Source organism: Schistocerca nitens, chromosome 5 (genome assembly GCF_023898315.1).
Source record: "Schistocerca nitens isolate TAMUIC-IGC-003100 chromosome 5, iqSchNite1.1, whole genome shotgun sequence".
NCBI classification, from domain to species: Eukaryota; Metazoa; Arthropoda; class Insecta; order Orthoptera; family Acrididae; genus Schistocerca; species Schistocerca nitens.
The window spans coordinates 686,696,149-686,718,358 of record NC_064618.1 but is presented as its reverse complement, the minus strand read 5'-3'; the positions used below and the strand labels follow the sequence as shown (position 1 = coordinate 686,718,358).

Sequence of the window (22,210 nt, the reverse complement as noted above, 5' to 3'; positions counted from 1 at the left end):
CATTGGTGACTGACGAACTCGTTCAGACAGTTGATGCAAAAGTTCGTGAAAATCGACGTTTCTCAATGTCGGAGTTGTCTACTGGTTTTCCACAGATTTCTAAGACTCTCTTGTACGAGATAGTGACAGCAAGATTGGGTTACCGTAAGTTCTGTGCACGATGGGTGCCCAAAATTCTTACCGACCACCACAAAACTCAAAGAATGGCCTCTGCATTAGACTTTCTGTCATGTTATGAGGACGAAGGAGAACCATTGTTAAACAGAATCGTGACCGGTGACGAAACCTGGATTAAGTACGTGAACCCTGAGACAAAAGAACAATCAAAGATGTGGGCACATTCAAATTCGCCTACCAAACCAAGAAAAGCCTCGCAAGATTTTTCTGCCAGAAAACTGATGGCAACGGTGTTTTGGGATGCCAAAGGGGTGTTGTTGGTTGAATTCATGGAACATAGTACGACCATTAATCAAGACGTGTACTGTGAAACAATAAAAAAGTTACGACGGGCTATACAGAACAAACGCCGTGGTATGCTGACTTCCGGTATCGTTTATTTGCACGATAACGCCCGTCCTCACTCTGCTCGCAGAACAACGGCCCTTCTTGAGTCCTTCAAGTGGGACGTTATCAACCATCCACCTTACAGCCCAGACCTGGTGCCAAGTGATTATCACCTCTTCATGCATTTGAAGAAATGGCTCGGGTCACAGCGGTTTGATGACGACGAAGAGCTCAAAGATGCGGTCACAGGCTGGCTCCAGGCACAAGCGGGTGATTTTTATGCAGAAGGAAAGTGCCTCAATCGCTATGGAGACTATGTAGAAAAATAGTGCAAAGATGTAGTTGTAAGATGTATATATTAAAATATTTTTATTTAACATGGTGTATTTTTTTAAATCAACCGGAGGTTACTTTCTGAACGGCCCTCGTAATTTGCAATCCACACTAAAAAAGTTGGCTTTCCTTCATTTTTTCTGTGATGAAATGTATGTTGCACCTTTGATGGACACTGTCACTGAAAATGTGAGCAAATAAGGTAAAATCCTATCATCCAACTTAGCATATGCATTCCCATAACAGAGAAATGTCTGCCAATAGTCACTATTACTTCCCAGTACTCTGTGCCACAGTGCTACAAGATAAACAACAGTATTTAATATCTTGGCCTTCAGGCCTAGCAGCATTTGTTTGTTACAGGTCCCATCATTGCATTCAGCCTACTTATGATTTCAATCCTTTCACTACTATTCATGCTGCCATTAATTTGTAAGAAGGACCCAAGGTATCAAAGTATGCTCACATTCCTCACTGAGTCAATTCTTTGTAGAATTTCAAGAAGCAATCATAACCATGAGAAAGCGCATGGTATCTTCTTCCGTAATTCTGATGAAGTGGTGTGTATGATCAACAATAGGAGTGGACTCCAACTGTCAGTGGAATACCGTATTTACTCGAATCTAAGCCGCACTCGAATCTAAGCCGCACATGAAATTTGAGACTCTAAATTCAAGGGGAGAGAAAAGTTTTAGGCCGCACCTCCAGATTGAAACACAGTTGGTCTATTGTAATATGAGGCACAATTTAGGTAGAATAAATGACGATACAGCTACAGTAGTTTGGTTCGGGTCGTAAGCTTAGCAGCTAAGCTTTACCAGGTAGCCATTGCTATGCGTCAGGCGTGCTTCGTCTGGTTTGAATCGGTTGCTTATTTTTCTTTGATCTGATAAGTGCCGTTCTCTTTGTTATAGGTGTTTACGTCACTCTAGGCTGAAAATGCATTATTGTACTGTGTCATGCATTGTTTGCCGCATTCTGATAAGTGTTTACGACCTGTCGCCGCTCGCGGCATGGCTTGCTTATGTGCGCGCTACCGCCGCTTACAATAAAATAAAAAGAGAGGAATTGTCTCATTAGTGAAACAATGACAAGAGACTGCTATTTGTTGTTACTTACACTGATGCTTTCTTTGATAATGATCAACAAGAACCAAATGATAGACTGCGTATGATAGATGTTCTGAACGAGAGTTTAGCTAAAAATTTTCTCCGTTTGAAAATCTTTGCAGACGCCTCTTTTGTACATTACATTCTGCATGGAAATTAGAGTCATCTTAGATTTAAAAATGTAGTCAATTGCCGTGCTTCATTTCTGATTGTATCACTATTAGGCATAAGAATAATACGAATACAAACATGACATGATTGTATATTCTTCCACATTTGCTGTTGTCTCACACTAGTTGCTTAGGTTATTACGCAGACAGGATTTAAGTGAGATAGCAGCAAACACAAAAGAATACATGGCAAAATGTTTATATTCGTATTATTCTTACGTTGAAGAGAATGCTGCATGTGATTCACAATTCATAAAAGATCTTATTAACAACCATCTCTTCTCACAGGTAGGAAAAAATTCAGAACGTAGAGTTGGCCATATTGACAAACATCCCAAATAGTCATGCCAGTCGGATTTTCGTAGTACATTGAAATGCTGCTACATTCGAAGATGAACAACACGGAATTTGTATTTACTTCGTTGGATAATGTAAGAAACTGCAGTGGTCGAAACTCGGGGCGGAGAAAAAAGCTCGTCTTACACCTTTTTTTTTTGCCTGTGTAGCGCTACATATATTCAACGGCAGAAGATAGTTGTGGGGGCACCTACCAACATTTTTCAGAACTTACGCTTACTTTGCACTCGATTCTAAGCCGCAGGTGGTTTTTTGGATTACAAAAACCGGAAAAAAAGTGCGGCTTAGATTCGAGTAAATACGGTAATGTTGAATGGACCAGCTGGACAGTGCATGCAGTACTTTGTTTCCATACTGAAATGTACAGATTTGATGAGACAAGATTCTTTCAATTATCTTCACTCTAGGTAAAAGATGTTGTATCAGACAACAGCTGACCGATTTAGCTCCTGTTCTTGAAAACAGTGTAGTTACTTGAGTCAACCTATCATTTGGTACTTGTCTGAAATTTATTACAGCACTGAAGAATCAATCAGCCCCAATCATTTGGTACTTGTCTGATATACTACAGCACTGAAGAATCAATCAGCCACGAGACTATTTCAGATGAGTTTTCCTCCTAGACCAAAGGCTCATCCTGTTCAACGTTCTTGCTAATATCTCAGCAATGATGGAATGAATTCTCCATTAATTAGTATGCCTTCTGGAACTACCGAGCGATAAAATTCAGTATTGAAAAACGTATCAATATGTAGGTTCACCTTTGTGGGATTTGGTTCCTGCCCTGAAGCTTTTATCCATCCTTGTTCATAATGCAAATGTAATGTTCAACATCTTAGGCACTCATTTTTTGTCCCTTGGCCAAACCATACACTGCATTTTTCTCTCTCCATCTGCCATTTTAGATTAACCATATAACACAGCACAGTACAAGCTGGGCAAGAAGTCCCCGTATCCCTGTAACCCATGTTCAGTATCAAACCTTGTTATACAGGTTGATAGCTATACTACTTCCTATCAATTGTTGGAATTCATGTTTTTGCAGCTGCAGATGAGTTTTAATCTGTAGCCATGGCAGATGTGAACGGTAATTGTTACACTATTGAGGAATGCTTAGCGACAAGTCTGTGGGTGCATGAACGACAACACACAGGGTAGACAATTGAGACAGATTATGGAAGCATTCCAAGAAAAATTTAATAAGGCTCCAACATGAAAGGCAACAGCTCTGGATTAGGGAAGACATGCTTGTGCTTTTGCTTTCGGCAATGTTGAAGACACAGTGCAGCGTGGAAGGAAGAAAACACAAGAAGAAACATGTCAGAGACTCTGCTTCAATTGAACAATTTCCTATTAAGCCAACACATAAATGTGCTTCGGAACTCAATATACAGAGAGCAACAATACCTAGGTCACATAAATAAAGATCTTATGATCCAACCTTTTTGACCAACTTTCATAAATGAGTTGTCAGTTACAGACCAGAATAAGCATACTTTAGTGTGCCATGCTTTGTTAATGCTATTTCCAAATGCAATGAACCATGCCGAGATTATGTTTTCAGATGAATGTGGCATTTATTATTGCTCACATGCTACAAAATTGTCGTTTTGGCCGAAGAGAATCCTCATTATACAGTCAAGTTAGAAAGCAATCCACCTCAAGTAACGATATGGACAGTGACAACAACACAACATCAGCTTGGACCATACTTCTTTGAAGGCACTGTGAATGGCACAAACTATTCACACTGAAGCACCAAAGGAACTGGTATAGGCATGCATATTCAAATACAGAGATATGTGAACATGCAGAATACTGCCCTGCAGTCGGCAACACCTCTATAAGACAACAAGAGTCTGGCACAGTTGCTAGATTTATTACTGGTGCTACCATGGCAAGTTATCAATATTTAAGTGAGTCTGAACGTGGTATTATAGTCACCGCACAAGCAATGGGACACAGCATCTCTGAGGTAGTGGTGAAGTGGGGATTTTCCCGTATGACCATTTCACGAGTGTATCGTTAATATCAGAAATCTGGTAAAACATCAAATCTCTGACATCACTGCAGCCAGAAAAAGATCTTGCAAGAACAGGACCAACGACGATTGAAGAGAAGTGTTCAACGTAACAGAAGTGCAACCCTTCTGCAAATTGCTGCAGATTTCAATGATGGGACACCAAAAAGTGTCAGAATGTGACCCATTCAACGAAAAATCATCAATATGGGCTTTTGGAGCCACAGGCCTACTCGTGTGCGCCTCGCCTTGAACTGTCTGCACCGACACTGAACTATTGATGACTGGAAACATGTTGTCTGGTCAGATGAGTCTCATTTCAAATTGTATTGAGCGGATGGATGTGTATGGGTATGGAGACAAGCTCATGAATCCATGGTCCCTACATGTCAGCAGGGAACGTTCAAGCTGGTGAGGCTCTTTAATGGTGTGCGGCATGTGCAGTTGGAGTGATATGGGACCCCTGATATGCCTACATATGACTGTGACAGGTGACACATACGTAAGCATCCTGTCTGATCACCTGCACCCATTTCACGTCCATTGTGCATTCCAACGGATTTGGACAATTCCAGCAGGACAATGCAACACACCACAAATCCAGAATTGCTACACAGTAGCTCCAGGAACACTCTTCTGAGTTTAAACACTTCTGCTAGTCAACAACCTCCCAAGACATTAACATTATTGAACACATCTGGGATGCTTTGCAATGTGCTGTTCAAAAGGGTACTCTTACAGATTTACAGACAGCTCTGCAGAATACACGGTGTCAATTGCCTCCAGCACTACTTCAGACATTAGTCGAGTCCATGCCACATCGCGTTGCGGCGCTTCTGCATGCTTGCAGGGGCCCTACACTATATTAGGCAGGTGTACCAGTTTCTTTGTCTCTTCGGTGTATATATCCTGTAACTGGTATAAGTCTTGATCACTATATTTATTGATTTTACACTGTCACGTGTTTCGGCCTTATGTCTTTCTCAAAGACGCTAAGAGCACTCACTCAAGAACAATGATAAAATACATGAAATGCACATCGTAAAAAATAGAGGTAGAACTCACCAAATATCTATAACATATTCTTAAGTAAAATGAAATTAAAGTTGTCAAATATTGACACAAAGGACCTGGTCTACTTTCATTGTTAGGTTTTCATTGTCTGGGGGGTTGGGTTGATTAGGGAGGAGGAGACCAAACAGCGAGGTCGTCGGTCTCATCGGATAGGGAAGGAAGTCAGACGTGCCCTTTCAAAGGAACCACCCCAGCATTTGCCTGAAGCAATTTAGGGAAAACACAGAAAACCTAAATCAGGATGGCCGGACACACGATTGAACTGCATCCTCCTGAATGCGAGTCCAGTTTGCTAACCACTGCACCACCTCGTTTGGTCTGGTCTACTTTATTTGATGACATATGAGTGCAAACTGACTGGATATTAAATTATGAATTTACTGTAATACTTTATTCAACAGATGGATGTTCACTTATTATGTAATTATATAAAAATATGTTGACGCCATCTTGTGGAGATAATTTCCACCAGTCTCCTTAAACTAGATGGATGTTTGTAAGATAAGAAACTGGGTGATGTAAAAAATATAATAGAATGTTATCTGTCATTTAGAATGACATTGTATCAATCAATCGTATCAGGTTTCTGTATTTCCAAATATAAAATTTTCATTAAAATCAGCTTCTTCACCTAATACTTTGATGTGTACAGGGAGTCAGTTTGCACTCAAATGTCATCAAATAATGCAGACCAGATACTTTGTATTCATATTGGACAACTCTAGTTTCATTTTACCTAAGAATGTGTTACAGATATTTGGTGAGTTCTGCCTCTTTTGATGGAACTTTACCAATGTATTTTCACGGATACCATTTCTTGTATTTCTCTCATAAGGCCTTTGAGAAAGGTGTAAGACCAAAATGCATAAGGCAGTATAAAATTAATAAATGCAGTGGTCAAGACATATCATTTACTCAGTGCATTAAAAATGGCCACAACATCTCACAAAATATTTGTGCATTTTGCTGCCATTATTTGCACATGTTACAAACACGCTTAATACATCAGCTTCAGGAAATGGGTCTCGCATGATGCATACATTTGCAGCTAGATGAAGCACCTCCTCACTATGTTCTTGAAATGCTTGAGTTTCTAATGAACGCTTTCCAGAAGGGTGGACAGGTTGTGGTTCATCAGCAACATCAGTTCCCTGGAAATGGTCATCCTGACCTCACCACAGATGACAACTCGTTATGGGGACTCATGAAAGTGTATGTATCTGCATGTCATTATTCTACAAACAGAGAACGGCACAATGCTGTTTTGAGGATGCGTTTCGTGTTGTAATTCTGGACATGCTCAAAAATGTGTCAAGAAGAACATGTAGGAGTATGTAAATGTATTTACAGCATGATTGGGAACATACTAATATCTTGGATACTTAATGAGAAAGTATGTACTTGTGCTAAAACAAATAAAATTAATTAACATTCAGTAATAGGGGGTATGGGACTTCTCGCCCACCCTGTATGCTCTCTTTCTTTCACTTTTTGGTGACCATAAATGCCTGCAGCTTATGTTGTGCTTGTTGGTTTATTACTTCTTAAATATTATTATTATTATTGTAATGTTTTGGCACTTTACTTATAGTCATTCACCTTCTTGCTCCAGAACAAAATGTAAGTCTGAATAACATTAGGAGACAATAGGATAGAGAAGGACAGAACAAAAGAAAATTACAGTTTCACATCCTGTCAACTGTGGTGTCATTACAGACAGAGCACATGCTCAGATTATGAAGGAATGGAGAAGGAGATCGGTCATGATCTTTTCAAAAGAACCATCCTGCATTTTCCTGGAGTGATTTAGGGAAATCATGGAAAACCTAAATCTGGACAACCAGAAGAGATTTGAACCACCATCCTCCCAAATGTGATTCCAGTGTGCTAACCATTGTGCCACCTGGCTTGTTGACAGATTGGAGAGGTATGCTGGTAATTTGCTAAATAGTCATGCATGGCAGTCAAGCACAAAATGGCTACTGCTTCTATTCTTGTTTCATTTGGTACTACAGTACTGAGTCATTCGTGAGGTTTTTCAAGATCTTTCATACACATGAAATTTTATGGGCTCATTTTAATTCTTCGAGATTGTATGCACTGGACCATAATTATTTTGTTCTTTTTGTTGTAGTGACTTAATTACTTCTTAGCCTTATTTAATTTTGATGACTTTTGGATCTTGTGTGTTGATAACCAGTGAAATTCCTGCTCTGGCATCACAAAATATGACTGCTTTGTTGAACAGATGGAATAAATTGTCTAGTTGACTTATTGCAATTCTGATGGCTTCAACGTCACCTTCAAAATTTGAACAGTGAAGTTTGATAGAAAAGAAAAAAAATTGTTGTCTATTTCTATCCCAAAATTTCCTTCTTTTTCCGTTAGTTGATGTGATGCCACTGACCTTCAGGGTATCTCAGATTTACTGTTTCCAATGTTGTCTCATTATTAATTTAGCTTTTTCACCTTTTTATAATTATCCATTACGTCTAGTGTTTATGGTAATGTAGACATCTCTGTATGGTCTAGCCAGCAGGAGCATCCTCAATAATACAAAACAGTCCATAGAAGACCTTCAAGATGCAACTCTATACAAATTTATGCACATTAAAAGAGTCCTCAATTCAGATCTCCAGGAGAGGATACTATGAGACAGAGACAAGTTAACATACGATTTCTTAAAAGCTGTCTTCTTCTCTTGAACTTTTTTCACATATTCCGTCCACAGCTATTTCTGTTTGTCAATACATCAGGAACCAGGTTTCATGATACAGGTTGTAGTGATATACAATCTCTAAGTAATGCCCTGTAGATTGGTTTCAAGAACATAGTGCTATTAAGTATTTTTGATGCCTTAGTTCCTTTTTTCCTTTGACTGTTTGTTTCCAATTTTAAGTTCTCTGTCACATTTATATGATTTTATGTATACTGACGTAAGTTGCCCAACAGAGAGTACTTTTATTTATTTTCTTCATGCTGGTCTATTATCAGGCACATACCTATCATAAGCTGCAAAAGGAAGAGTCTAAATCCTATGCCTAAAGGAAATTAGTAGGAGCTGGAGGAATGAGTGTATTTAAATATCTATCATTTTCAAATTGTTGAATACCGTGAGTATTGTGTAAAGAGAAGATACTAGCAGCGGAAACAGATATTATTCACGGTTTGTTCTCTCGAAATAATTACTTTTCTGTGAGATATTATCTTCCAGATTTTAGCAGTATCACAATCATATGGTACCAATCACAGTACATCAAATACAAAGGAATTACACCTAGTTGCTGAAGTTGTAGTGCTAGTGAAAACAAAAACATTTAGATGAAATATACTGCTGCTCCTTCTCTGTCTTCTTCCTTTCTTCCTCCAATGAGTCACTTACTGTTTGACAAGTGCCGCATCCCTTCTCCTCCCACAGAAAACAGCCTTAACAAAATCACCTTTAGTATGGACACAAAGGTTTCTTTGGTTTGATAACTTAAAACGAGTCACACTCGCAGTTGTACAGTGGGGGCCATTACTGAATGGATGTAATATTATAAAAATTTAATTTTTTATATTTCAATTGAGGTTTGCCAGCGCCTTCTGCCTGGTGGCTAGTTACAGCTCATAAGTCACATTGCATTATACCGGACAGAACCACTTCGAAACTCACATGCTGAACCATCAGCAGCTAAAGTCACGTGTTGCTGACGAGGTAACACTACTGAACTGCGCTTCTACAATTTGGCTGTCCAACAGGGAGGTTTGGAGGTGGTCACATGGGGGTGGAGCCGCGGCCAGCTGCCAGAGTGGACACGCCATCTGCTTTCTTCTGCTGTCAGCTTCCAACCCGGTTAGACACTCTCCTCTCCTGCTCTCTTGGGCAGCAGCCCATTCAGTTTCGGCACTTTCTCTAGGCCTGCCTTCAACCACATTTTACTGAAATAAACCATCATATCTATCATATGTGTAACTACATCACCTCAATGGGTGCCTACTGCTTCCCCTTCCTCGGCAATCCTGACACGTCAACACAGTAAAATAGCTCTCACCTGAGCTATTCAAGCCAAGGAAAATTCAGGAAAAGAGCCAGACCAAACTTGTACATTGACTTCAGGGAAGGGAGAAGTTGTGGATCTCTTTAGGTTAACTTAATGACATGTATTGTTACAGCAGATGGTGAGTTGAGGGGCTACTACCAACCTTTTAATTCTAAAATTTACTCAAACAGGCACGAAAAATTAAAAGATCTGGGACATTTCAAGAAAATAAATCATGGCTGACCAGAGTTCTTGCTTAAAATATCCACTAAATATTTAGTTTTCCCATGTACGAGGGTGGTTTGGAAAGTTCTCGGAATCACCACGAGAGGTCAGCACTAGCGCAACGAGTTGTTCGCATGATGTTCATTGGACTGTTGCCTGTAAACACGTGCCACATCAGTGCTCTTGGAAGAGAGCTGTGGCAGTGACGTTGCTCTGTTGTTGTGCCCGCATAGTCATTTGCAAAGACAGAAAAAAATCGAGATTTGAGCAGTGATTAAGTACTTCATAAAGAAAGGTATGAAAGTGAAGGACATTCATGCTGATTTCCAGAATACACTGGGGGACTCTGCTCCTTCATATTTAACTGTTGCCAAGTGGGCAAATGAATTTAAATTTAGTCAGGAGAACTTAGACGATGATCCGTGCAGTGGTCGGCCAAGATACGACACTAATACAGAAATCATTGCAAAAGTGCAAACTGAAGAATTAGAAATGAAAATATTATCTGCAAGATGGGTGCTGCAACCCTTGAAGTGCGCCTGCACACATATGCCGTCGCCATGGCAAAATTACACGAACTAAGATATGAATTGTTGCCACACCTGCCTTATCCACTTGATTTGGCCCTATCAGACTTCCATCTCTTCCCAAAACCGAAAATTTTTCTTGTTGGACGAAGATTCACTTCAAACGAAGAACTGATAACCAGATTTTGCAGACCTGGAGGAAACTCATTTTCGAGATGGGAATCAACACACTGGAACATCATTGGACCAAGTGCATTAATCAACAAGGAGACTACATTGAAAAACAAAAAAAGCTTCAGTGATGTAAGTACTTTTTTTTTTCTAGTCCATTACAAGAACTTTTCAAACCACCTTTGTATTTTTGTCTGCTAAATCGTAATGTCAACATGGTTATCAGAGTTCTGGCAGAATATAAATAATTAAGGAGTAAAGGAGACAATTCATTAAAAAAATAGTGTTGAGTCAGTGACAAGCACGCATGAGGGGAAACTTTGATAGAGAACTATCACGCGCACACACACACACACACACACACACACACACACACACACACACGTAGTACCTAAATTGTGCCAGCTGAACACGACTGTAGTTCAGCTAGTAGACAGGAAAAAGGAGTTGGGCTGGAAGGGGTAAGAAGTGGAATAAAAGTGACAAGAAGCGAGATGGGGGGGTTGGGAAAGTGTGGTTACAGGTTTGCAAGGAGGCAGTAGGTGTGCAGGACAGGAATGTGGGATGGAGAGGCATCAGGTTGCAGGTGCTAAATAGGAATACAACACATGGGCAAAAGAACCATTCAGTTCATGCAGCACAGGATGGCAATGATGTGCTGGAGTGGATTGAGAGGGGGTGACAGGACACAGGAAGGGTAGACTGTAGGGCATAGGATGTTGGGGCAGTGGCTTAGCAGATGTTGGGGCCAGGAGGAACACAGGAGTGAAGGATGTGTCACAAGAATCATCCCCCCCCCGGTGTAGTTCAGCAAAGCTGGTATTGGGAGATTGGGGGGGGGGGGGGGCGCACTCTGGCATGTTATGCTCAACAACGTGTTTCCCCATTGGGTGGTCAACTCTGTTCTTGGTAGACAGCTGGTTGGTGGTCATGGCCACATAAAATGCTGTGCAGAAATTGCAGCAGAACTGATATATTACATGGCTATTTCACAGGTGGTCCTACTTCTTCTGATGTTAGGATTGGAATAGAAAGTTCTGGGTGTGGAATCGGGTAGGTCTTGGTCTTACAAGGGATATGGCCTGTGTGGTTTGGAGTGCAGGTGGCATAGTAATGGACTTGGATGTTGTGTATGTTGGGCGGCTGCTGAAAAACCACTTTAGGAGGGGAAGGAAGGATTGTGGGTGTGACGACAGATACTCTAAGCGCTGACAAAGGACATGATTCAATTAGTCCAGTTCAGGATGATACTGGGTGATGATGAGGGTGCCCCTTTGCAGCTGGTTCTTGTCTGTGGTGGGAGAATAAGGGCTATGTGAGGATATGGTGCACAAACTTGTTTGCAGATGAGAGATGAGGTTCGTAGGATATTGCCTGTCTGTGATGGCCTTCGTGCACCTGCAGAATAATGGGAAAGTGAATTCTCGTCACTGCAGTAGGAGTAATTTTTTAGAGTGGAAGGCATGACAGCTGTCAAAGTGCAGATATTTTGATGGTCAATGGGCTTAATATGGACAGAGGCATGGATGGTGACATCAGAGGTGGAGGTCAATGTCAAGGTAGATGGCACATTGGACCAGGTGGAGCATGTGAGAGAGGTGTTGAGACTGTAGGAGAATAAAAATATGGTGTCTTGGCCCTGGTTCCAGATCATGAAGATATCATCAATGAACCTGAAGCAGACAAAAGGTTTTGGGTTGTGGAAGACTATGAAGATTTCCTCTAGATGGTGCACTACAGATTAGCACCGGAGGATGCCAAGCAAGTGCCCCTGGCCATGTTGAAGGTTTATTTATATACCTTTCCTTCAAAGGAGAAGTAGTTATGTATGAGGATGTAATTGGTTAGGTGTGCTAGGAATTGGGTAGTGAGTTAATGTCTGAAGGACACTGGGAAAGGTAGTGTTCAATAGCAGAAGTCCATGGGCATGGAGGGGGATGTTGGTGTATCACAATGTGAGGTTAACACTGACGAATAGGCATCCAGGAGGTAATGGGATGGGGATGGTTGACAGTCTGTGGAGAAAGAGATTTGTATCTATAAAATGAAAGGTTAGGCCATGCACACCTGCATAGCATCCTCCTATACCAATCTGCATATGTGTTATCCACAGCAAACCTTCCTAGCCCCCCAAAACCCTTTGTCTCATTCAGGTCCATTGATGATATCTTTATGATCTGGACCCACGGCCAAGACATCCTATTCTCATTTACTCACAGCCTCAACACCTTCTCTCCCTTCCACTTCACCTGGTACTCCTCAGCACAATGTGCCACTGTGCGAGACATTAACCTGCACCTTTCTAATGGCTCCATACTTACCTCTGTCTGTATTAAGTCCACTAACCACCAACAGTACAGGCATTCTGACATCATGCCTTCCACACCAAAAAGTCACACCCATATAGCCTAACCATTCATGGATGGTGTATCTGCAGTGATGAGAATTTGAATGCTTAGTATTTTGAAAGTTTCGTAAAGGTCTTCACAGACAGGCACTATCCCCCAAACCTAGCCTGCAAACAGATTTCCTCCACACATCCTCACACATCCCTAATACTTCCATCGCAACCAAGAACCATCTGCAAAGGAGCACTCCCCTCATGAACCAATATAATCCTGAACTGGAGCAACTGAATCACGTCCTTGGGCAGGGATTCAACTATTTGCTATCATGTTAAGAAAGGAGTATTCCACTGGCCACAATCTACACAACATCTTGGACCATCCATATGCTACTCTCACTTCCAACCAACCATGTGTGGGAATGTATAGCTATGAAAAGACCCAGGTCCAAGACTTGCTTGATTCACCCACACAGCACATCCTACTGTAGTTCTCCCACAGGCTTATTGTACACCATCAGAAGCAAGGCCATCTGTGAAAGCACCCATGTAACATCAGTTCTGCTGCAACTTCTGCACAGTATTTTATGTGAGCATGACCATGAACCAGCTATCCACCAGAATGAATAGCCATCTCCAAGAACAGTTCAGACCACTTAGTAATAGAACAAGCTGCTGAGCACAACATGTTCAACCCCCCCCCCCCCCACACACACACACACACACAAAACACACACACACACACACAAAACACACACACACACAAAACACATCCTTCCCTACCATAATTCACCTAGTCTCAATCTCTGCTAAGCCACTATGTCACACCCCCTAACAGTCACTTCCTCTTCTAACTGTCATCCACTTCCAATCCACTCCTCCACATCACAGTTACCATGAGTTGCACAAAATCACCAGCTCCGTGGCCTTTGTGTCTCATTCCTATCCCTTGCACCTGCTGCCATCTATAACATTTTGAGCATTACTCTTGTTTCTAAATCATCTTATTTTGATGTGATTCTCTTTTTCCATTTGTCATCAAACCTCTCCATAAGACTATAAAAGCTTAAAAAGAAACATGGAACTGGTTTACTTACAAGTTCTTTGATACGCTCCTGTGCTTCCTTTAACTCAGCCTGAGTCATATTCAGTGTATCCTGTTGCACTTTGAGCATTTCCATTTGATTTGCAAGCTGAAAGTTTTTGTTGGATCAGATTAACAATTTCAAAAAATAGAGAGAACTTAATTACTTATTACTCTCTCTCTCTCTCTCTCTCTCTCTCTCTCTCTCTCTCCAATTAATCTAATGCAAAAAAAAAATAAGGTATTATTATAAGCAACTACTAATTAATGTTTTGACAAACTTAATAAATGTGACTGTACCACGAGAATGACAAGCAATATGTGTTTTTTTTAAAATGGTTGTGGTTGTGGTGTCGGCAACGGCATTCATGGGTTGGTGGTTGTAAGGTCACATTTTGGCTATGAAGGAAGTTTCCATTTCTTCACATCGGTCTGTTTGGGTATTTGTTTTAACAGTTGTTCTGTACTAATAATGTTGACTGCTGATCTGCCATCAAAATTTGTACACTGAGGAGAATTACAGTGAGTGGACAAAAATGTGGAAACACCAAAAACAAACACATTAACATGCCTAATACTGTGTAAGAAAACTATTGGCTTCCAAACAGCACCTATTCCTCTCAGAATGGATAAATACATGTCCTGTATTGTTTTCAAGAGAATCTTATACCATTCCTCCTGCAAAACAGTAGCAAGTTAAGGTAAGGACAATGAAAGTGGAGAGTGATCATGTATCCTTCTCTCCAAAGTAGACCACAAGTGCTCAATATTATTGAGATCTGGTGTTTGTAGGCCAGGAGAGATGTGACAATTCGTCCTCGTGCTCACAAAACTTGTCCTGAATTATGTGTGTTGTGTAAACAGGAGCCCTGTCAACCTGGAACATAGCATCCCCACTGGGGAACAAACACTTTACCACAGGATAGACCTGATCAGCCAAAATGGTCACATAATTCTTGGCAGTAATGTGACTCTGCAGAGTAACCATGGGGCACAAGGAGTACCTCAATATGGCCAACCAAATCATAACTGGACGCCTCTCATGTTTCACTTTTGGGATGTAAACTTGGCCAGAAGTTGGAAACAGAGTGAAACAAGACTTATGCGACCAAGTAACATTCTTCCATTGCACCACGTATTCCTGTTACGGGCATTTGCATCTCCAATAAGTGGTTCTGGTTTTCCACCTCACCCTGCAATTTACAGCTTATGGAGATCCCTTTGTGTTTGTTACTTAGGTGCTGAGACAGTTCGCGAATGTGACTTTCAGTGCTACTGTTCTCTCATTCTTCACCACAATCCTCTTCAATTGCAGTCTGTCACAATTACTCAAGACACACTTTTGTCCTTCTTGTGACTTGACAGTTGATGTTTTTCTGTTTTCCTGTATGTGGTATAAATCTTAGACACAGTGCCTCCTGGAACACTAAACACTTCTGCTACCTTAGTTATGGGAGCACCATCATACCAGAGCCAACAATTCGGCCTTTTTGAAATTCACTTAGTTTGACCTAACACATTCATAACAGCACAAAACACTGTTCCGTCAACAACTGACAATTGCAATGTATAGAGGACACCGAACGGGTGCGTTCATGATCAAATACAACAGTGTCACGTGTAGGCATGACTAGAAACTGTTCAAAGATTGATTTCTTATGGTTTTTCCATATTTTGTCCAGCCTCTGTATGTTTTTAGCATATATTAGAGCTCCTATGGTAATAGTTGGTAGCAGATGAGAATCAACACCAACAAATTTGTTTTTTCTGTTCATTTAGATGTAACATATTCCAAGAAAGTGAATCATCTAGCAGCAATATGCAAAGCTGATCATGGCACGTTCTAATCTCACTTGATTTCAACTGGTGCCAGGTACTGGGTAGTGTATATCAGCCTCTCAAATGATAAGCAGTGCAAAGTATGCTACATAAATTAAAAATGAGGTACCATATGTAATCACATTTAGGCCACTGAAGGCTCAGAGTGATGTGAAAACATTTTTATGTGATTGTAAAACATTTGATGCAGAAGTAAGTAACCCTGAATTATTTATTGGTACTCCAGCATAAAATCACATTACGCAAAATTTTTTGAGCATTCTATAAACTCGGACAACTTGACTGATTAATCAAGACACAGAGGAATTAACGACATAAGCTGCCCGTGAGCACTGATTTAAACCAGTGGGGAAAGTTGAAAATTTGTGCCAGACCAAGATTCGAACCTGGGTCTATTACTTATTGGGCAGATGTGCTGACCACTGCACTGTCCGAACACAGCAGTCATCACAACTACATGGATCACCTTAGCACGCCTGTCATCGTACCCAAATTCTCAACTTATCCACACAATACTAATGTAGTGCCCCTTGTCCATTATCCTCATTATTCGCGGCATTTTGCCAATTCCCATAAGAGTTCGAGTGTGGTGTGCATCCACATCGAAGTGATCAATCGGTCATCTTCACCTTAATATATATATATATATATATATATATATATATATATATATATATATATATATATATATATATATATAAAGAAAGATCATGAGACTTACCAAACAAAAGCGCAGGCAGGTCGATAGACACACAAACAAACACAAATATACACACAAAATTCAAGCTTTCGCAACAAACTGTTGCCTCATCAGGAAAGAGGGAAGGAGAGGGAAAGACGAAAGGATGTGGGTTTTAAGGGAGAGGGTCAGGAGTCATTCCAATCCCGGGAGCGGAAAGACTTACCCCAGGGGGAAAAAAGGACAGGTATACACTCGCACACACACCCATATCCATCCACACATACAGTTTGTGTGTCTATCGACCTGCCAGCGCTTTTGTTTGGTAAGTCTCATCATCTTTCTTTTTAGATATATTTTTCCACGTGGAATGTTTCCCTCTGTTATATTCATATCATAATTTGAACCCAACAATGACGTTTGTTATTGTCACTGTTATATATATATATATATATATATATATATATATATATATATATATATATATACACACACTCCTGGAAATTGAAATAAGAAAAATAAGAACACAGTGAATTCATTGTCCCAGGAAGGGGAAACTTTATTGACACATTCCTGGGGTCAGATACATCACATGATCACACTGACAGAACCACAGGCACATAGACACAGGCAACAGAGCATGCACAATGTCGGCACTAGTACAGTGTATATCCACCTTTCGCAGCAATGCAGGCTGCTATTCTCCCATGGAGACGATCGTAGAGATGCTGGATGTAGTCCTGTGGAACGGCTTGCCATGCCATTTCCACCTGGCGCCTCAGTTGGACCAGCGTTCGTGCTGGACGTGCAGACCGCGTGAGACGACGCTTCATCCAGTCCCAAACATGCTCAATGGGGGACAGATCCGGAGATCTTGCTGGCCAGGGTAGTTGACTTACACCTTCTAGAGCACGTTGGGTGGCACGGGATACATGCGGATGTGCATTGTCCTGTTGGAACAGCAAGTTCCCTTGCCGGTCTAGGAATGGTAGAACGATGGGTTCGATGACGGTTTGGATGTACCGTGCACTATTCAGTGTCCCCTCGACGATCACCAGTGGTGTACGGCCGGTGTAGGAGATCGCTCCCCACACCATGATGCCGGGTGTTGGCCCTGTGTTCCTCGGTCGTATGCAGTCCTGATTGTGGCGCTCACCTGCACGGCGCCAAACACGCATACGACCATCATTGGCACCAAGGCAGAAGCGACTCTCATGGCTGAAGACGACACATCTCCATTCGTCCCTCCATTCACGCCTGTCGCGACACCACTGGAGGCGGGCTGCACGATGTTGGGGCGTGAGCGGAAGACGGCCTAACGGTGTGCGGGACCGTAGCCCAGCTTCATGGAGACGGTTGCGAATGGTCCTCGCCGATACCCCAGGAGCAACAGTGTCCCTAATTTGCTGGGAAGTGGCGGTGCGGTCCCCTACGGCACTGCGTAGGATCCTACGGTCTTGGCGTGCATCCGTGCGTCGCTGCGGTCCGGTCCCAGGTCAACGGGCACGTGCACCTTCCGCCGACCACTGGCGACAACATCGATGTACTGTGGAGACCTCACGCCCCACGTGTTGAGCAATTCGGCGGTACGTCCACCCGGCCTCCCGCATGCCCACTATACGCCCTCGCTCAAAGTCCGTCAACTGCACATATGGTTCACGTCCATGCTGTCGCGGCATGCTACCAGTGTTAAAGACTGCGATGGAGCTCCGTATGCCACGGCAAACTGGCTGACACTGACTGCGGCGGTGCACAAATGCTGCGCAGCTAGCGCCATTTGACGGCCAACACCGCGGTTCCTGGTGTGTCCGCTGTGCCGTGCGTGTGATCATTGCTTGTACAGCCCTCTCGCAGTGTCCGGAGCAAGTATGGTGGGTCTGACACACCGGTGTCAATGTGTTCTTTTTTCCATTTCCAGGAGTGTATATATATATATGGTTATAATAGAGGGAAACATTCCACATAGGAAAAATATATCTAGAAACAAAGATGATGTGACTTACCAAATGAAAGTGCTGGCAGGTTGACAGACACACAAACAAACACAAACATACACACAAAATTCAAGCTTTCGCAACAAACTGTTGCCTCATCAGGAAAGAGGCAAGGAGAGGGAAAGACGAAAGGATGTGGGTTTTAAGGGAGAGGGTAAGGAGTCATTCCAATCCCGGGAGCGGAAAGACTTACCTTAGGGGGGGAAAAAGGACGGGTATACACTCGCGCACACACACACACACATCCATCCACACATATACAGACACCCACATCCTTTCGTCTTTCCCTCTCCTTCCCTCTTTCCTGATGAGGCAACAGTTTGTTGCGAAAGCTTGAATTTTGTGTGTATGTTTGTGTTTGTGTGTCTGTCGACCTGCCAGCACTTTCATTTGGTAAGTCACATCGTGTGTGTGTGTGTGTGTGTGTGTGTGTGTGGTTGCATCTGTTCCTTCAGACATGTCCAAAAGAACAGATACCACATATATGAAACTTTAATGTGATATTTAGTACATGAGTTTCGATACATATTTATTATAAATTGATTAATTTGTCTTTCATTTCTTCTCATTACACATGGGTCATTCCATAAAAAACTGAATTTAATCACTCCCCAACGTAATCCATCTCAAGTTGTATGCACTTTACCTGCACTGGATGAGCTTCTCCATTCCACAAGCAAAGAATTCTTCGGAGTATATGCATAATCAGTTATGCACTGCTGCCTGGATTTCCTCATCATCAGCTAACCTTGGCCCACTAACAATTTCTTTCAGTGGTTTCTGAAGGTGCCACATCTGAGGAACGAGGGGGGGGGGGGGGGGGGGGAGGCAAACTTTGGGTCTCCCTGCACATACCCATGCACCTTCCTTTCTTCCATTTCTGATGTGAAATGTTTTGAAACCCACCTCACACACATTTTCTTGAACATCAGTGTGATCTAACACTAATGTTTACCATTGCTGCAATATCATTCAACATAATATACCTGTTTTCAATGTAAGCCAACAGCAATTTTCTGAGAAGATTCGCAAACAATATTCAGATAATTTAAAAGGAATTTCAAATCATAGATTTTATTAAAGTAAACAATTATCCTTCTTTTTAATACCCACTGAAAGACATAGAACTATTATGACGATTTACTCAGAATGAGACAGACAAAATACACTATCGTGAATTTTGCACTGATTTCATTTTTATTTTATACACACACACACATCATTTATAATCAAATTCATCAGGTCTGACAAGGAACAGAAACGTAAGTTATGATTTTGTTCAAATACCAAGATTACATTCTCTTCTCATGACAATGTGAGAATTTAGTTGGTGAAAGTGAAATAAAGTTAACTGGTCTGTCTGCTATGCAAAAGTTAATTCCATATGATTTCAAGTTGCATCCATATGGTAATCATAGCAATTTTGAAAGGTGTTCTGATTCAAGTCAAATGCAATAGTCACTATGGTCACAGTTCACAAATAACTCTATTCCAATATGTGACGAAGTCATCTGAGTTGTTGCTTCACAGCAACAACAGTTTCCATACATACTTATTTCTTTTTCTACTGTGTAGGTTCTTTACACAAACAGAAAAAGGATGCTATCAAATCAGTCCCTTCCTTGATAATGTATACTTCTGTTGGGTCCAGTACTTATAGCTTTATTCTTTTAGGCATATAGTATCTAGCAGCATTCATATATAACATCACATGGAGATAATGATATACAGGGTGATTATAATTAAAGTTAGACTTTCAACCCGCTGTAGAAATAACACCACCAGTCAGAATGATATCAAATTTCAACAGAATATTATCAGAGAAGGGGAAAAGCGTATGGAAGAAGAAAAATAAATAGTTACAAAAAGTAGCAATAGATAGCACTGTAAGCATCATAATTTAATAGTGGTCGAATACAAATGACAAATGAATCATACAACAATGCCTAAGATGTATGTTTAACATTAAGCACGTTGTACTACTCAGTGTGCATGGGTGTACAGGTGTGTACTGTTAGTTATGTAAGCCCATCCACCACAGAACTGCTGAAGCGTCTTAACAAATCTGTTTGCAATGCGAATTGTGTCAGACATAGGGGATATAAAAATGAAAAAGCTGGCATACTATGCTTACTTTCATTCCATAATGTCATATGGGATTATTTTTTGGGGTAATTCATCAAACAAAGCTAAAGTTTTCCAGGCACAAAAACGTGCAGTAAGAGTTATATGCGGTGTGAACTCAAGAACATCCTGCAGAAGCCTGTTTAGGGAACTAGGGATACTAACTACTGCTTCCCAATATATTTATTCCTTAATGAAATTTGTCATTAAAAATATATCACTTTTTCAAACCAACAGCTCAATTCACGGAATCAATACTAGAAATAAGAATAATCTTCATAAGGATTTAAAGTCACTTAGTCTTGTACAAAAAGGTGTGCATTATTCAGGAACACACATTTTCAATAACTTGCCAGCAGCCATAAAAAGCTTAACAACCAATGAAATTCAGTTTAAGAGAAGCCTAAAGGATTTATTGGTGGCCAACTCCTACTCCATTGATGAATTTCTCAGTAAAACCAACTGATTTGTATATAAGTACAATATAACTTCTGCACAATTTCAGTGCAGTAATGTGTTCGTTGAAAATTTGTGTGTGTGTGTGTGTGTGTGTGTGTGTGTGTAAGTACAATATAACTTCTGCACCATTTCAGTGCAGTAATGTGTTCATTGTAAATAAGTATTATAGTAGTTGTATTACATGTTTATTACCTTACAAATAAATAAAAAAACTTTTTTATTTTAAATTCAGTGCATTAGTATTTGTAAAATGACTCTTTCATATAGTGTTCATTAAAAAATGACGATCATTCCACTTGGGACCTGGGGAATGGTACATTAGCTATTTGTTGTACTTGTAAATATTTGACATGTATTGTTGTTTTTCTGACATGTTCCACATCCTGGAGGACCTCCTCACTACGGATCAATTGGAATGAAAGTAAATCTAATCTAATCTAATCTAAACCAGGGCAAGGTCATATCATATCGGATGGGAAAAATCAGTTTTTTTTTTTAAATGGATAGCAAAGAAGGATGTTTCACACCACCACTACTCTCCTCCTGCATTGCTGTGGCCACTGCTTCCACTGATGTTGAATCAGTTTGTTTCCTCATTCTACCAGGTTGCACACCAAAAGAAACCGTCTTCTCGAATTTCCAAATCATTTTCTCCAGACCCACGGCAGTCACCAGACGACCGCCTTTTTTCAAACCCTTCAGTGTCTGGAACTTCTGCAGAGCGACGCATGCACGGTCATCATTCTTGTAATATAGCTTCACAAGGAGAGTGCGATCTTGCACTGATACAGTCATGGTGAATGTCACAGATGCAAAAGGAGGAAAAACCGTGTACCCGGCTTGCTTATACCAACTTCAATGGGTCGTGTGCATGACAGATGTTTTCATTTACATATTCTGACACATATAGCACCATCTATTGATCAATTTTATCAATTTTCATTTTTTTTTCTTCTGCCACGTTTTCCACCTTCGCCAAAAATATTCCATTGCAATTTGACGTTATTCTGACCAAAGGTGATATTTCTACAGCATTTTGAAAGTTTGGCTTTAATTATAATCACCCTGTATTTTTGGGAGTGGTCACAACATCAAGGTCTTTAACATCTATACTATCTTGCTGTGGAATGATTCTGGCTAACACTTATCAAAGTACTTAAAAATTTCAAATATAA

The 22,210-nt window shown here is 40.9% G+C and overlaps 1 protein-coding gene across 1 annotated transcript in view; it reads right to left on the bottom strand.

Moving 5' to 3' along the window:
- The window catches only part of LOC126260657 (centromere-associated protein E-like), a 577,712-nt gene that overhangs the window by 238,042 nt on the left and 317,460 nt on the right, over positions 1–22,210 (bottom strand). Inside the window, exon 11 of the mRNA XM_049957993.1 lies at positions 13,954–14,049. Coding sequence (XP_049813950.1) covers positions 13,954–14,049 — 96 coding nt within the window. The remainder of the gene's footprint in view (positions 1–13,953; positions 14,050–22,210) is intronic.